The sequence below is a fragment of the Prunus persica genome, chromosome G1, assembly GCF_000346465.2.
Source record: "Prunus persica cultivar Lovell chromosome G1, Prunus_persica_NCBIv2, whole genome shotgun sequence".
In the NCBI taxonomy this organism is placed as follows: Eukaryota; Viridiplantae; Streptophyta; class Magnoliopsida; order Rosales; family Rosaceae; genus Prunus; species Prunus persica.
The window spans coordinates 38,928,955-38,945,635 of NC_034009.1; the positions used below are offsets into that span (position 1 = coordinate 38,928,955).

At 37.2% G+C, this 16,681-nt stretch overlaps 3 protein-coding genes across 4 annotated transcripts; 1 reads left to right on the forward strand and 2 right to left on the reverse strand.

Moving 5' to 3' along the window:
• LOC18789703 (cyclin-A2-1) lies at positions 1,132-6,782 on the reverse strand. Its single transcript, XM_020560103.1, has 12 exons — positions 6,254-6,782; positions 4,887-5,249; positions 4,354-4,642; positions 3,817-3,950; positions 3,507-3,599; positions 3,278-3,411; positions 2,928-3,003; positions 2,525-2,601; positions 2,408-2,441; positions 2,164-2,313; positions 1,939-2,073; positions 1,132-1,587 (listed from the first exon to the last, which is right to left on the reverse strand). Exons 2-12 carry the CDS (start codon positions 5,187-5,189, stop codon positions 1,525-1,527), a joined length of 1,488 nt encoding a protein of 495 aa, XP_020415692.1. The 5' UTR covers positions 5,190-5,249; positions 6,254-6,782; the 3' UTR covers positions 1,132-1,524.
• On the reverse strand, positions 9,468-11,254 carry LOC18789296 (photosynthetic NDH subunit of subcomplex B 3, chloroplastic). Of its 2 annotated transcripts, XM_007225890.2 has the most exons (6): positions 10,982-11,231; positions 10,784-10,897; positions 10,327-10,380; positions 10,141-10,203; positions 9,871-9,933; positions 9,468-9,690 (listed from the first exon to the last, which is right to left on the reverse strand). In XM_007225890.2, exons 1-6 carry the CDS (start codon positions 11,162-11,164, stop codon positions 9,655-9,657), a joined length of 513 nt encoding a protein of 170 aa, XP_007225952.1. In that variant the 5' UTR covers positions 11,165-11,231; the 3' UTR covers positions 9,468-9,654. The 2 variants fall into 2 exon arrangements, with proteins under 2 accessions (XP_007225952.1, XP_020410332.1); XM_020554743.1 differs by lacking the exon at positions 9,871-9,933 and having other exon boundaries at positions 9,469-9,690; positions 10,982-11,254.
• LOC18792309 (pentatricopeptide repeat-containing protein At5g11310, mitochondrial) lies at positions 11,332-14,811 on the forward strand. The gene is made up of 3 exons (XM_007221972.2): positions 11,332-11,957; positions 12,369-14,085; positions 14,369-14,811. Exons 1-2 carry the CDS (start codon positions 11,357-11,359, stop codon positions 13,595-13,597), a joined length of 1,830 nt encoding a protein of 609 aa, XP_007222034.1. The 5' UTR covers positions 11,332-11,356; the 3' UTR covers positions 13,598-14,085; positions 14,369-14,811.

Genomic DNA, 16,681 nt, shown 5'->3' on the forward strand with positions numbered 1-16,681 from the left:
TATGATTTAATGGGTCCCCCTATAAATGCTACCTGATATAATGAAAGGAACGAATATGGGGTGATATGAAATAAAATAAAATAAAGTATTGGCAATATCAGACAGAAAGTGGAGACTTGAGATCTCTGAAAGATAAAGATGTAAAGGTCATCACATCATTTTCATCATGGGTTCCCCTATTGGCTGGCAGGTGGTTTGATTGGAAAAATATAAATATAAAAAGAAGGGGGTGAAATGAGGTTGCAAGTAAGAAGTTTCTCAACGAAGGCTAACCATTGATGTCCATTGCAGCAGCTCCAGGTTAAAACCTCATGGCATCTGGGTTTTCAACATCTTGAGCTGCTGAGTGCTCTTTGGGCCACCATTTTCAAGTATTTGGTTCCCCTGGAAAGCTGGAACTTAGACATGAAAAGGCAAAGTTGTCACCTTGTTAGGCAGATGGGAAAAGAAAGCTGAAACATCTTTCTGCAGCTGCTATAAACATCTACACTACAGCCTCCAGATTATGAGGGGCTCTGTCAAATAATAATACTATGCACCCAAATGAAAATGAAATAACATGTTTATTTATTTGGAATAAGTATTGGAATTATTGTGTGCTTAGTTACTAACACATACGGAATAAAAAAATACCGAGGCCATGATAATGAAGTCGTTGACCCATACCCAGTCATTTTCTCTCATGTTCCTAACTCCTTTGATCATACCTTTTATTGGAGTGGCATATTGTAATTAACACACCCAACGCAATTTTATAACCCGGCACATCTTTGAAACAATAAACGACAACCTTGTCTAAGCCCATATTTACAAACGGCAGCTTTGTCTTAAAAATGCAACAATAACAACGGTCCGTTGTCAGTTGGCTGAACAAAAAAGATAATTGTTTGTCCTTGCCGAAAACAAACCCAACTAGCCGTTACAGACAAATTCTCAAGATGAACAAAGTTTTTTGCTAAAAAAACGTTTTTTTGTCTTTGTAAAACACTTTTACTTGATTATATATATATATTTTGTTTATATTAAACCCAACATAAGGATCTGCGCATATCACCTCTGTAGCTCACATTTTGATGATGGTAGGCGAGAGGAAGTCATGCTTAGCACACAATGAGATAAGAATCAATCAAATGACTGATAAACTATTTTCATTTTTTTTTTTCATATATGAGGGGTTTTGGATACATAATAATCAAGGAGCTGCAGTTCCTATTTGGAGCCTGCAACCCATCGCAGTCACTCTTAAAACTTCCCAAGTGCTGAGAAGTTTTGATACATTATTTTGCCAAGAGGCAAAATGTGCTTGATCTAAAAAAAATGAGGTTACAAAGACAGATCTGGAAGCACCAGAATGAGATAACATTAACAACGAAGGACCGACAGACGAACAGACAACAAAGTTAGGGTACGGATAGTCAATGAACTTTCATGTTGGAGCTCTGGATGTCCCTCAAAGTTCCAGAATGCAGAGAGCTTCCCCAACTGATAAATATCCTGATCCAAGTCTTAGAGAAGAATCAGCGATTATTGATCTTGGAAAGAGCGAATCACCCGTTGTTTGGAGGTCAAAGTAGCCACAGACTTGAACTGTCAAGAAAATAACTAAATCAAAATGCTGAGTATCAATGATGCACAACTAAACATCACTTTCAACATTAAAACGTGCCGTTTTAAGAATCTACACGCCTGCGGCGATACGAGTAGGCTTCACATGAATTTGTTAGGAGATGGTCCTTTTTAGTTCTATTAGTTTGATCTGAGAGCTAGGTGATCCGTCTTTTGATGAACACAAAAGGATCCTCAGAAGTTCTGAAGGTACTTCCGGCAATACTTCTAGTGTATGATAATAGGTTTTGCCAGATGCAATAACAGAATGAAATGTACAAGTATTATTCTACCCAACATTCTGTTGGGCTTTGTGGTCAGTCTGCAAAATACCTTCTGGTGTCTGTACTTCTCGCGTATCGCATTTAGGGGACAGCCCTTGGTGTTCAATTGCAAATCTTCTAGTGCAACAACTGTAGTTTTGAGCTCTGATGTTTTGTAAGAGGTATAGCGCTCTAAAGTAGGATTCTGCAAGAATCAAACATGAACGTTATTTTTGACAATTCTCAACGAAGAGGTAAGTAAAAACCTTTACGAAGAAGGCACAGAAATGCAAACCCATGGATGGTCAGACTGATCGAGTGTCCATCTGGCAAGGAACACAGCAGAGGCAGCAATGAGGGAAGGTAGGAACTTCAGGAAACCATATTCAGCAAGAGTCAACTCTGCTAAATAATTTGCCAATAACTCCAGTTCAACACAAGGAACCTGCATAACAAATTAATTAAAATAAAACCATTTTCTTGTATGGCAATTGATTTTCCAGAAGTAACGAATGGGGACAACACTCCATTTAGAATACCTTATAAGAAGCTTGTGCTGCATGAATGAACCTCCTGAAACACAAAAATAGGTTTATTGAACTCACTTTAAATGACATTTTCTAAGCAACATAGATAAAGCCTGGTGAGCGCATTACCTAAGAAATGTTTTTGTGGTGGGAACAGATAACTGGAAGTGCAAGAAATTTAGAACTTTACTCTCCATTTCTAATACCTGCAAGAGTTATTCAGGAACTTTATATGTCAGTATATAACTAGTGATACCACTGGAAAGGAGGTAATATCAAGCAGGATGTTGGGCATTGCCATGTGAACTACAAAACTGGATTTTGCTTTTGAATTATGGTACGAAAACAAATCAAAGTTTTATGCGTCTAATGTAGGCAAAGTCTATGGCTGAGACGAGATAAAAATCAACTGCAGCACCCAGGATCATGCAGTTGAAGTTGATGGAAATAAGAGAACTCCAGAAGGCTACCAGCATGCATGGAAAAGCCAAAAGCAGTCATAATTAGACATGTCATGTAGCCAATTTCATACCTCGTCTCTTGAGTAAGTATTGTCCGTGATGAAGCAAAATTCTTCCACTCGCGGTGCACATATTTCTTCATACTTCCTTTTGAGTCATAACAAAAAATACATACCCGTCAAGCAATGTAATGATGAAATAATCAGGAGAAAAATATTGTTATTGATTCCTTGTTCACACACATGTGCCAGTGCACACACCACACACAAATATAAAGAAGTCTGTCCACGTATACCAAAGATGACTTCCTGAAATAGCCTCAGTAAACATCCCTAAGGATTTATTTCATAATTAATTGACTACAAAAAATTCATCACATTTCACTAGAAACCACCACCTATTCACCTAATATAGCACTTACGAGGCAATTAGCGTGCAAGTGACTCCAAGCAGCTGAAGCCTTTGCTTTTCAACATAATTGTGAGAGAGAAACCGATCAATGAGATTTACTGTGAGGTAAAGTGTATCTGGAACCAGCTTATATTCTTCGGAAACCTGATAGAGACGTAAGTTAGTATGGATGCTTCCAAACAAGGGCACACCATTTCGTAGAAATACTATAGTCATTAGGTACATCCGATTATACTGACCTCTACAAGCCAATCAATCAAAATTCCTCGCATGCTTGGAGTGATATCTTGCTGCAATGTTTCCATATAAGTAGTTGACGGTCTTCGCTCCACCTGAGGAAGAATAAGTTTCCACTAAAAGTCAGAATCAATTATGTTACTGATAGACAGCAAATTAGTAGCTCACTAGTCCTTGAATTATTCTATGTTTCAAATTATATAGGAAACCTCACATTTCTCTGTCCTGTCAACACAAGTGAAGATTAAATATTGCAATAGTATTATGTTTATTAATAACGTCAGACTCTAGTAAAAGGGCTCCAACACTAACCTCTATAAGGCTTATATTACTGTATATATCAGGGGCATACAAGCTGCACGCTTGAGGATCCTTTAAGTTTGAGTCAATATCCACGATGTCCAGGTCATTTGAGGATCCCAATATCTCCCAGATCATATTTTCTTCTGCATAGTCCAATGAAAAACATCATCAAGCTTTGCTAATGTCAACATGAAAACAGAAGTCAGTAATAGCAATTATACAGGTGACTGAGCAGTAATCTTCTTTCTGTAACAAAGGAAATTCCATAATTGCCAAAGCGTGCATCAGCAGGTTGCAACAACTTTTCACAACCCCTTTAAAGCCAATCAAAATTTCTTGTAAACTAATAAACTGAAATTTCAACACTAAGAAAGACTCAATTTTGCAATCAGAAGGCTCGGAACAAAACTTGTCATCTTAGACCTTGCAAGCATCCCTCTTATGAAGTACAGACATAGAGAGTGGACACCCTTAAGTTAGCCAGTTTAAAAAGATAAGTCATATACTGTTGCACTCTCCTGAACAAATCTGAAACATAAAATGTACCTTTCTTTTGGGGGTTCTGAAGTTCAGCAGGTTCTGCGGAAGGCTGTACTCTAAGCATCAAATCTGCTCCTCTATGTTGTCCCAAGATATGACACATACCCTGGGGTACTGGCTCTTTTTCTCCCAACTTCACTGGCAAAGTGGCTTCTAGGGGTTCTGCCACCCTTATTTTGGATAATTCATCAGCTAACTTTGCTTTTGCGTCCTCTTGAACCACTGTACTTTCTTCCGAGACATTTGAGGCTGCCTTTACATTCTTTGCAAGACCTCTTCTGGCCTGCTTACTAGCCTGTCAGGGAGCAATACCAACAAATTCTAAGTTAGAATTACTTTAATGAACATACAGAAGCATGCTAGATCCTACACATGCTTAAACAATGGCTTTGTGTTACAGACAAACCATATCCTCTTTTTCATTAATGGAGGTAACAATTAATTTTATTTAAAATCATGTGAGGCCTCTGGAGAAAAATAGTATTCATTGACTATTCAAATTTTTTGCATATTAGAAAGGGAAATATGCAAATCTGTACCTGAACCTGAGAGGCATCAGTGGTGCATTTCACATATGAATTTTCACAGATGACGTTTGCTACATCTTTAAGAACTGCCCTCCTTTTATGCTGCAAGCCAATGGTGGCAATTGCAGATCCTTTGTTCTCGTCTGATGCTGCTCTTTTGGAATTTGCTCGAACACCATGCTTCTGATCTTGTTTAAAGAAAGGTTTTGAGGAGGACACTACCTCCCCGGAAGTGCCAAAGGCTTTAGCCCGTGCCCTTGTGATTCGGACGGTAGGCTCTTCAACTTTGGCAGCATTTGTATTTTCTTTATTCATCTTTGCCTACCTTGTAGAAGAGCAATGAGTGAATTCAGAACGAATTCTTGTTCATTGAACCTGCATTTTCAAATCAGTTGATGTCAACAAGAGATACTGCGTCATCCGACACAAGCAAGCAGAACAAACCCAACCCGAGAAAGCATTCGGGGCCAAGTATGAAAGGATCAAAAAGACGTGTTTTTTAATGATCATCAACAAAAATTTGATTTGTACATCGTCTTTTTGTGTAAGTTGATATCTCCTGTTAAACCAAATACTATTATCCATTTTACACAACACAATACAACAGAAGTTGGGAAGGCATCTTCGTCTCAATAATAAATCCAACCATTTTTTCTTCTATTGAAAAAGAAAAATCATGGTGCTTTACTCTGTTTTCCTTTGACAAAACCCATGACAGCTTGCAATACAAGGCCTTAAATGAAGATAACACAAAGGGTCCTACACCACAAGCATAGAACAAATTTTCAGCTCTTTGTTCTTGTCGAAGCGAGAAAACCTTTGGAAATAGAAGAAAACAAGCGTTTTAATCCACCGTTGGCTGGTGTTACTTAAATTACAGGAGAAACTCACTTCAACCAAGCCCAGTTGACCAAACATTTTTCATTTTTCGTCGGTCCAGAGTGCATGAAAGACAAATGTTTTGCAGCCTGCTATTTCTCTGACACATTTTTCCGAGTAACCAAACAGAAGAAAAAACATTTAATAAGAACCCGAGACACCGTAATATCCAACCCCAAAACCCTAATTTCTTCAAAATTTTCAACTATCACCGCACCAGATCGTCAAAACCATAACAAAACATAAAATCGCAAACACATTTGACAAAAGGCGGACCAAAATCCAAACCATAAAAATGTAAAAAATATAAGAATTTAAAAGAACAAAAATGGGAAGAGCCAGCCCCGAGATCTATGTAGCGAACCCGTCAGGCGTAAAAAGGACGTAGTTCCATTAGAATCTGGCGGTGGAAAACAGAGCGACGAAGCTCAAACACCTAGAATGCAAAAAACAACCAAAAAAAAACTATGCACGGCTATGCGTTTGGGAGCTGAGCTTACTCTGTTGGTGGGAGCTCCGGCACCTTCTCCGGTGACGGTTTGAAGAGCTCGGGGGAAGAAGAAGAAGCAGAGGAAATATGGAGGCTAGCTTCGGACAGAGAATTGTGTGGAAGTGACAGTGAGTGTGAGAGAAAGAGAGAGAGTGTGTGTTTGATATAAGGGGGGAGAGAGAGAGGGGAGCGTGAGCGGGACGGGGTTTACAGTTTGAACTTCCAAAATTCCAAATGGAAGCCAAAAAGCAAAAAATATGTATTTTTTTTGTTGTTGTTGTTTTGACTTATTTCCGCCGAGTGTTTTGTATTATTTTATTTCACTTTTTAACACATGAGGTGAGAACTGAGATTGTCTTTTGATGGGTTATGAATGTTTTTTTTTTCCTTCAAATATCTACCTTGTTATGTTATGTTCTTATATTGTGAATATATTAATTATCGATTCAGACATTAATACTAGAGGGGCGAGTTTTTCACTTCGAGTTTGGTACATTTTCACTCTTTCCGTAACATGATCTAAGCGATTAAAAATTTATTAACGCTTAAATGGTCAATATATATGAAAACTTGCATGTCACAAGTTCATACGCATTTTTCTTTCTCTTCACATGTCAAGTCACGTGAAGAAAAATATAACAGGTATAGATAATTGATGTAATAAAATTTAAAGAATATGAGAGTGTTTGTAGTCTTTTTCTATTAAACTTTTGTCTTTTTTTAATTGTTCTTTTTGAATCAATTTGTAATATAAATATCCGGAGTATAAAATATGATGTGAAATAGGTTGAGCTGTAACAACCCATTTGAATAAGTGTTTAGAAAATAATATGGATTTATTTTCTCATTAATATATATCATTGACCCTACTACAAGCAAGGGCACGCTGACCTCTAAAATTGTGTCCTACATGAAAATTTTGAAAGGTCCCTATCACCTATGCTATAGTATGCTAGATGCCAATATAGGGGCAAAGGCCGCCGTCCCAACTCCCAAGTCGGACTTTTGAATGAGGCATAGGTAGCCCTAAATATGCATACTTTATTGGGGCAGTTTTTAATGACACATCCATTTGTTGCAATTCAAAATTTTGATTCATTTTCTCTCTCCAATGCTAGAAAATGCCTCGAGTTCAAATTCTTTATTTTTCGTTAATAAAATTAAGGTCTTGATATTTTGATAGTAATGAATATCAGCCTTTTGATTTCGAGTCGAATTTTAAGAATTATGCATTTTATGATCATCGATGACCACACAATGTACACATACACTTAATTAGTAAAAAAATTTTACCTTTATTTTTATTTATAAAATTAAAAAAGTTCGAAATATGGTTGGTTTTGATTGAGTAAATTATGGTGTTTTAGTGATTCAAATTTTTTTCTCCCTATCCCCCATGAGAGAGGGAATTGACAAAAAGTCAAAATGGACTTCATATGAATCTCAACATTTTGAAACAAATGATTTCAGAGTAATTTGGGCAAACTCGACTGAATTTCCACTTGGGTTTTCTTCAACATTGACAGATCAATAATCTTTGATTGGAAATGTATTTTTAAGACTGATCCAGTTAGCCCCCCCATGTGTGGTGGTCAGATTCAAATGGTTTCAGCAGAAATGGAAAGGACTTGTTGTCTTATAATTTATGACAAACTTGCTGGTTTTGTCCATTATTTATTTTATCCATAGCGATTTAAAAAAATTTAACAATGTCAAATATTTATGTTTTTAAAATTATAAAAGGGAAAAAATATGAGAGTAATTAGAGATATTGAAGAAAATATATATATATATATATATATTTGTCGTAATTTTTTTGCATTTTCTTTAAAAACCAAAAAATTCATTATCACTTTAGTAATCTTAGAAATGTCATCCAACCAAGAAGCCCTTAGATTTTGGATCGAGTCACTCAATATATGGTAACTCATGAAAAAAAATATAGAGATTTTTATTTTCTAAAATCTTGTAAAAAATTCCCCAAATCTAGTGAAAAATTCCCCAAATCTAATGAAAAATTCCCCAAATCTAATGAAAAGTTTCCAAAGAAAAAATTATTATTATTTTAGTCATATATGGAAAGAAAAAAAAAATTCGGTGGTAAGAATTATATATGGAAAGTTTAAAATTAAGAGCCAAATATCTGGTGGAAGTTATTTATTTATTTGAAAAAAGAAAGAATGGTTGTCCTGATTCCTGAAGCCCATTTAAAAACTTTGTAGATCCAAAAGCCGAAGTGGTCCATTGTGTGTGGCCCTCTCTACGCACTCCTACGAGGTGGCCCCAACCCCTTTTCACACAGTGAAAGCCCTCAGCGGGAGGCAAAGTGTGTGTGTTTGATGAGGTCCCGACAAATCTATTTTGGAAAAAGGCACTTGAAATAAAGTTTTTATTTCCAGATGAAAAAATATATAAAGTTATTTATTTGAATGATGAATGAATAATAATCATAAAAAATGTTGACTTTAAATTCAAAAGGTTGTAATTATAAGAGAGAGTTTGGGTTTAGGCAGGCTCTTCCAAAAAGTGTAAATAAAAGATGGCCAATTCTGCTCCGCTCCTCCCTTATCACCTTTTCTACCTTGAGAAAACCTTAGGATTGTTTCTGACACGTTGCAATACTGAGTGGTAAGAACAACCTCACATAAGCTTCTTTCCGTATAGCTTGACTTACGGCTAATAACATGTTTACTTGCACAATGAGAATGAAAAGCAACCGTGGTCCCTGTAAAATTATGACTTTGATTCCTGATATTGGGGGAATTGAATTCTTGAGGAGTAGGTAGGATTAGGCAAGGATGAACCGAAATGACCTTTTTTTTACCCAAATTGTCCTCTTATATTTTGTGAAAACACCAAAACACACATTATACGTCCACTCTTTTTTTGGTCGAAACCCATTATATGCCCTTTGGCAAAAGAAAAACAATATATATTTAAATATATTGCAAGTAAATAATCAAACTTATTAAAAATGAATAATTTTACAAATATTTAATTAGATTTATTATACTATATATAAAAAATTGGTAGGGGAAGCATGGGAGAACAAGAAAACTTGGGAATGTAACATAAGTTACCTTGAAATTAGACCAACTATGATTCGTATAATTGGTTGCCGAAAGATAACATAAATTCTTGGAGATGACTCACTACAGCCATACTTACGCTAATGTAGTAAAACAAATCAAGAGATTACATGTAATTAATAATCAATACGACACTTGAATCAAACTTCGCAATAATATTTACGTGTCATTTTATTATTAGTTTGTTGTATTGTGTCGTAATAGTTATTTATTTGTACAAAATTCTACACACAGCCGAACATAAAAATTGGAATTTTGGACAATCGTCTCATCTCAATAAACCCGGATGACAAATGTGGATCATAATTCATAATCTGGTCTCTTACTTTTTCCACTGGGGGATCCTCTGAACCACAACCTGCAAACCACAATCAGAACAATATTTGCATAACATAAGTAAGTAATCCATTCTGAATGCTTGGGTTTAAAAAGCATAGGATTTTTCCTTCTTGTTTTGAAGTCAAATCAAGATAAAAAAATATTTTGAAAATACTTTACACGTACGAATAAAAAATAAAAGGAGAGTGGTGAGAAGTACCTTCCCAGAATTTTCCTTATTTCCAACTATAGTTTGACAAGCAAGTCTCCAAGATTCGGGTTTCTGTATGTTGTTTGACCCAATGTAAAAATATAAAATAAAATAAAATAGAAATAGAAATTTACTTCAAATGAGAAATTAACAAAAAGTGAAAAGAAAACCCACATTTACAGGAAAAAAGAAAAAGAAAAAGGAAAACAAAGGAGATTAGTTTATCAAGAGAGTAGTGTTTTTCAGGGGGTGAGAGAGAGAGAGAGAGAGAGAGCTTGCCTTCTTCAAATACTTGAGTTCAGTATTTGTTCTTTCATTCAAAAGGTCCTTCCCATCAATAATCTGCACACCCAAAAAAAAAAAAAAAAAAAAACAAGGAAATTAGCTGAAGCAAATCTTCCATAAGTTTCAACTCAAGAAACTAGGGAAGACACAATATAATATGAATGTTGAGAATATTCATACCTCTACTATACAAGTCCCACAGCTTCCTCCTCCTCCACAGTTCATCAGTTTCCCCTACAATTAAAATTGCAACGCCTTTTTCAATCACTTGTATTTCACATATTTGCTTATTATTATGAAATTCTATGTAATTATGCTAGACATCAGCCCCATAAGGTGTGTCATGTAAGAGTAGTTAGGTTCACAAGTTGTGTACAAGGAAGGGAATCGAACTCGAGTGCAAGAGGAATGACATACTGCCTTAATCAACTGGTCTAACTTATGTGATTTATTTATTTATTTTAAATTTGGGTTTGAATGTGCATTGCTCCAATAGGCCCCATAGTTATTGGGCTGTGATACCCAATTACAATTTACAGAGACGGCGCACGTTAGAAACTGTGGCAGGAAATAACTAAATTACGCGGGATGCAATGTGAGGTAGTTAGTTAGCATTGAAGAGTGAGAGAGCACTCACATACGTGGCGTAGAGCTCGATCTTGTTATCCGACATGACATCCCTTAGCAACTTCTCTCCACTAATCGCCTTCGCGCTCTCCACCGGATACGACCCGTCGTTCCCGGGCTTCGGCTAACCCAATCACAAAACTTCAGACAAATATCTAGTAATTACATAATTTTAAACTAAAATAAATAAATAAATAAAACGGCATACCCCTATGAATTCGAGCTCGATTTCGGGCTTTCCGGGCTGAGCTGGAGACATTTCTGCCGAAATACCGGCGAAAGAGACCGAAACGGACTTCCTTCTGGGGAGAGTTTGGTAATCTCGGGTCCCGGCGCCGGAGAGTTGCTCTGGCCGGAACGACACGGCATTCGTGAATTGCATGCAAGCCATGTTGGATGTGGTGTGTGCTTCTCTCGCTCACGCACTCTCCTTCATTTCGTTTCGTTTCGTTTCGTTTTAAATAGGCAAAAATAGTTAACGAAGTTGAGGAAGGGGTATAGTGGTAATTTTAACTGTACTGAAACTAACAAGTTTGGAGCTCAGTGACAGTGAGTCTCTCAGTCTAGGAGCCCACTGGTTGTTATGCCCTCTCACAAAACCCGCCATTTTCTGTCTCTGGCGCTCCTCCTCTTCAAACCAAACCCTAACCTTAACCTTCGTGCTCTCTCTTTGCGATTCTTCTCCAACCAGTCATGGCTGTCCGTACGAGGCAACCCCATCATCAAGTGGCCCTCGCCGCCCGACATACCGTGCTCTCTCCCGCACCCGAACCCCGCCCCAAACCCTAACCCTAACCCTAATAGCTCCGGCCCCAATTTTTCACAAAATGACTTCTCTACCATCGCTAACGTGCTCGCCGACCCTAGCATTTCCCCCGGTTCATCGCTCCAGAGCGCATTGGACCGGACCGGAATCGAGCCGGGTCCGTGTCTGTTACAGGCTGTGTTCGACCACTTCGATTCGTCTCCCAAATTGCTTCACACGCTGTTTCTTTGGGCAGAAAAGCGGCCGGGGTTTCGATCCTCTGCGACGCTCTTCGGCTGCATGATCAATGTCCTTGCTAAGTCGAGGGAGTTCGAGTCGGCGTGGTCTCTGATTCTTAATCGGATCGGTGGAGATGAGGAGCCTGGTTTGGTTTCTGTAGATACGTTTGTGATCATGATCAGACGGTATTCCCGCGCAGGTATATTGCTATGTGATTGTAATAATGTACTTAATTGAATGTACAATTTTAATTTTTAGTTTAATTATTGAGTTTTCAAGTTCAATTGGGCATCTTGGATTTTTGATACATGTAGCGTAGGCCTAGTTTATGGTTCTCAAATTGATTGAATCTGATAAATGGTTAGTTAGAGTTGCGAGTTTACACGTTGGTAATCTCTGCATAACTTTGGCCCTTCACAATTTGAAGAAAAGTTCTGAGCTTGCATGTACAACTTAGTTGGGGTTGCCTAAAGTTGCTTGTATTCTGAAATTATATTTGGGTTTTATGGATTAGGAGGGTTGCATATGCATTTGTGTTAGACCTGTTTTTGGTATTGATTCACTACTTTTAAATCCATCATCCTTTCCGGTGGTGGTACATTTTATGCAGGTATGTCCCAATCGGCAATCCGGACTTTTGAATTTGCAAGTAATTTAGACTCATTTCTTAATTCAGAGTCAGAAATGAGTTTGTTTGAAGTTTTGTTGGATTCCCTTTGTAAGGAAGGCCTTGTTAGGGTGGCTTCAGAGTACTTTGATATGAAAAGAAAGTTGCATCCAGATTGGATTCCATCAGTTCGGGTTTATAATATACTGTTGAATGGATGGTTTCGATCAAGGAAGCTGAAACGGGCAGAGCGGCTTTGGGCGGAGATGAAGAGGGATAATGTGAAACCTAGTGTTGTAACATATGGTACACTGATTGAAGGATATTGTCGGATGCGTCGTGCTGAAATTGCAATTGAATTGGTGAGTGAGATGAGGAGTGAAGGAATTGAGCCCAATGCAATTGTGTATAATGCAATAATTGATGCGTTGGGGGAAGCTGGGAAGTTCAAGGAGGCATTGGGGATGATGGAGCACTTTTTGGTCCTCGAATCAGGCCCTACTATTTCAACGTACAATTCACTGGCAAAGGGCTTTTGCAAGGCCGGAGATCTTGTAGGGGCTAGTAAGATCCTTAAGATGATGATAAGTAAGGGTTGTGTCCCTACTCCAACAACCTATAACTATTTCTTTAGGTACTTTTCAAAGTTCGGGAAAATTGAGGAGGGAATGAACCTTTATACCAAAATGATTGAATCTGGGTATACCCCGGATCGGCTTACTTTCCATCTTTTATTGAAGATGTTGTGTGACGAGGGGAGATTGGGTTTGGCAGTTCAAGTTAGCAAGGAAATGAGATCTAGGGGATTGGATATGGATTTAGCTACAAGCACCATGTTGATTCATTTGCTTTGCAATGTGCATAAATTCAAAGAGGCTTTTGCAGAGTTTGAGGACATGATACGGAGGGGTTTAGTTCCTCAGTATCTTACTTTTCAGAGAATGAATGTCGAGTTAAGGAAACAAGGAATGACTGAGATGGCACATAAGATGTGCAACATGATGTCTTCCGTTCCCCATTCAACAAATTTGCCAAACACATATGTCAGAGAAAGAGATGCATCTCATGCAAGGAGAAAATCTATAATCCAGAAGGCTGAAGCAATGTCTGATTTGTTGAAAACTTGTTCAGATCCAAGAGAACTTGTCAAGTATAGAAGTTTGCCTGAGAATGTTGTATCAAGAGCAAACCAGTTGGTAGAGGATATTAAGAGAAAAGCTAACATCCAATGATATATATTTTTGCTTTTCTTGGGTAACAGGCATTAAGTTTTGGATTCAGTTGGCATTTTCTGAAAGGTAGGTAAACAGGAGTTTACTGCAGGATACAGAGGAAGTTTTCCAGCAGAAGAAATAAAGACTCTTTAAATTCATGTGCATTTTGGTAAAAGTTTGATATTTATATGGGACAACTACTTTTGGAGGGCTTCCTTTATATGGATTCAGACTACTTGTAACGTTAGAAACTTTTTGCAATATTGTAGCTGTGCAGCATTCTGAATCCTGATGGACGTCTATTATGCAGTCAAGTGGTTTGAATGCAGGTTCATCACACATACAAACTGCGTTGTGGTGGTACAAGTAAAGAGAGACTATGAAAGAGACTATGAGACATAACTGGATGCGCATCTGGACTTTGGAGTCTTGGGGGCCCTGAAGGATGGTGACGTTAGTGTCCTTTGTAAATAGATGGCAGTTGACCATTGAAACAGGAGCGCATGGTATGTACAATTTCCAACTAATTAACCTTTTAATCAAGAGCACATGAAGCTTCCTGATTTAAGAAACAATCTGTTAATTTGATTTGCCGCATTCAAGTCAAATTGGTTTAGTTTCTTATGCTGCTGACCCTTGATCAAGAAATATGTTATTGTTGACACAATGTTGAATATGTTATTTTCAACTTGCAGTGTTTTAACTTAACTCGAAGCATTGGGACACATGACATATAACATTATGATATTACTTCTTCTGAGGTCTTTTTTTTTGTTGTCTTTGAATCAGGCTCACTGGATGCCTTGTCTTTGCATGTGGACTTGTGCATTTGGAATTTGTCGAAGGTCTGCAAATACTGGGTTGAAGAGCAGTCTTCGCATATTTTTTTGTTCGCAAGTGCAAAAGATGCAAAAGAGAAAGAACCATCAAAACGTAGCCACCAGCCGTTCTATTTTTGTGTGGGAGTGTTGTATTACTAGCAGCTTTTTTATCATATATTTTTTTCCTTGGTCAAATCTTTTTTTAGCATTTAAGTTTTGGTCTTTAGAGGGATGGAGGACAATGGACATGTTAGAGATATAGTCCAATCCCCACGGAAGTTTCCGTCAAGTTGGAATGGGTTTCACAGTATTTTTGCACTTATTTTCGATTGTGCTAGTCAATCATGCCTGATGAGACTTGTATGGACAATTGGATATATGTGATGCCTGAGGGCCAATTGACAGACAAAAGCCTGAAAGAGATTTCCTTTGGATTGTCAAGGGATTTGAAAAAATCCCAAGATCCATCCTTGTCGAGTAAAATAAAATGAGAAGGTATAATCGCTTGAGCTACAAAAACTATTTTAGGCCCCGTTTGGTTCATGGGAAAGGAGGTTTGGGAATGAGAAATCAATTGTTTTTTCATATTTAATAAGTTCAGACATAGGAAATGGTTGCCTGATAGATGGGAAAGTAGAGAGGAAAGTGAAGTCCTCTTCTCAACTTGAGTTTTGTTTTCCCTCCTCATCGGAAAGTTTGGGAAAGTGAGCCAACATTAAGTGCATATTGTTCATGATTATTTTGTCCGCATTAACAATTTAGAATTACACTATATCATTAAATACATTCTTGTTTTTATTTGATTTAACATGAGTATAATTGTAAAATAAACAAATTTTGTTTTTCATTCCTACTCAAAATAAACATGGGAAATAAAATAAAGTGATATTTTCCGGTTATGTTCATGGCATTACCAAACGTGAAAAAAGAATCTTCTGTTTCCCATCCCTTAAAAAATGACATGGGAAGTGATTTCTCCTTAAATTCATTTCGTGAATCAAACGGGACCTTAGAATGTGAATAACGACTCTCTTGAAGATGTCATTCCCTCCCACTAGTAAAAGAAATTACATATGTCAATGTAGAAGCACAGTTATATTTCTGTGCTTAGCTTGTGAAAATCTCTGTCTAGCATGGAAGGCAAGGAGATGTGTGGGAATCTTTGTGTCAACTCACCACCACTGCATCCAAGGCAAGTTAAGTCGAAAAAAGAGGAATTATTACTCACAGAAGCTTTGCTGAGTAAATAAACTCTCATGCAACGAGAATAATACTTTTTGCTACCCCAGTTAATAATGCAATGATACGTAGAATAACTTTTTCACGTATCATCGTATTATTAACCGAATAGCAAAACAGTGTTATCCCCATTCTCCATTATATGTAAGGTTTTTTTCCTGAGCACAACAACTAGCTAGCCACTTGCCACAAAGAACTCAGATAGAGAGAGAGAGAGAGAGAGAGAGTTTAAAAAGGAAAAAAAAAGTGTTTATTTATTATAATTATGGTTAATTTCAATTCAATGATGAATGTCTGAGTGAGAGTGAGTTGAGTTGGGCAAACGAGGTTGGGTTGGGTTGGGGGTGGAGGTCTTCGCACGATGCCCCAAGTCGGAAAACGACGGCATCGGGCTTTGGTGGTGGTTTGCAGTCAACAAAAGTACTTGAGAAGTTAAGAAGTTGAGAGAGAGAGAGAGAGAGAGAGAGAGAGAGAGAGAGAGAATCTGTGCTTCAATATTCTTCCCCCACTCGTCGGTTTTTAGCTTCCACCACATCAATTCCCACTCTTCACTCATTTTTCTCTTATTATAATAATAATAATAATCGAAATCGAAATTAAAATCAAGTATATTGTAGGCAACAAAATGAGCACATAAACATTACACTTCATAATAGTAATGCCACATTGCATAACTTTTTTTTTTCTTCCATTGAAATCTCTTGTCTATAACATGACTTATATGGAGTGCTTTTATCATATGATTTTCACTTTTATGCTTGGTATATGCACAAGGTGGATGTGAATGATATATACATGATGAACCCATTTTTATGGGTGCAAAGGTTTTGTATGAAAAGTAAGAACAAAAAAATATACAAGGTTAGAACCAAAGAAATTCTAAATACATTCTAATCCTTGACATGCCGTAGACTATTACAAGGAAAACTCATACGTCTTAATTTTTTATTGGTACAATTTTTAATGGTAAATATTAAGTTAGTGAGTAACAATTCAAATTATCATATGAAAAATCTCACTTTACATCCTATTAATTACATCA

What these genes read in the sequence shown, in the direction of transcription:
- LOC18789703 (XM_020560103.1), bottom strand. Translation starts at nt 5,189, where the DNA reads ATGAATAAAGAAAATACAAATGCTGCCAAAGTTGAAGAGCCTACCGTC. An exon ending in CAGCACAAGCTTCTTATAAG is followed by an intron (nt 2,314 to 2,407) that starts GTATTCTAAATG and finishes TTTGTTATGCAG; the next exon opens with GTTCCTTGTGTTGAACTGGA. An exon ending in ATCAGTCTGACCATCCATGG is followed by an intron (nt 2,074 to 2,163) that starts GTTTGCATTTCT and finishes TGATTCTTGCAG; the next exon opens with AATCCTACTTTAGAGCGCTA.
- LOC18789296 (XM_007225890.2), bottom strand. Translation starts at nt 11,164, where the DNA reads ATGGCTTGCATGCAATTCACGAATGCCGTGTCGTTCCGGCCAGAGCAA. An exon ending in TCGAGCTCTACGCCACGTAT is followed by an intron (nt 10,381 to 10,783) that starts GTGAGTGCTCTC and finishes TTTTAATTGTAG; the next exon opens with GGGAAACTGATGAACTGTGG. An exon ending in GTGGGACTTGTATAGTAGAG is followed by an intron (nt 10,204 to 10,326) that starts GTATGAATATTC and finishes TTGGGTGTGCAG; the next exon opens with ATTATTGATGGGAAGGACCT.
- LOC18792309 (XM_007221972.2), top strand. Translation starts at nt 11,357, where the DNA reads ATGCCCTCTCACAAAACCCGCCATTTTCTGTCTCTGGCGCTCCTCCTC. An exon ending in CAGACGGTATTCCCGCGCAG is followed by an intron (nt 11,958 to 12,368) that starts GTATATTGCTAT and finishes CATTTTATGCAG; the next exon opens with GTATGTCCCAATCGGCAATC.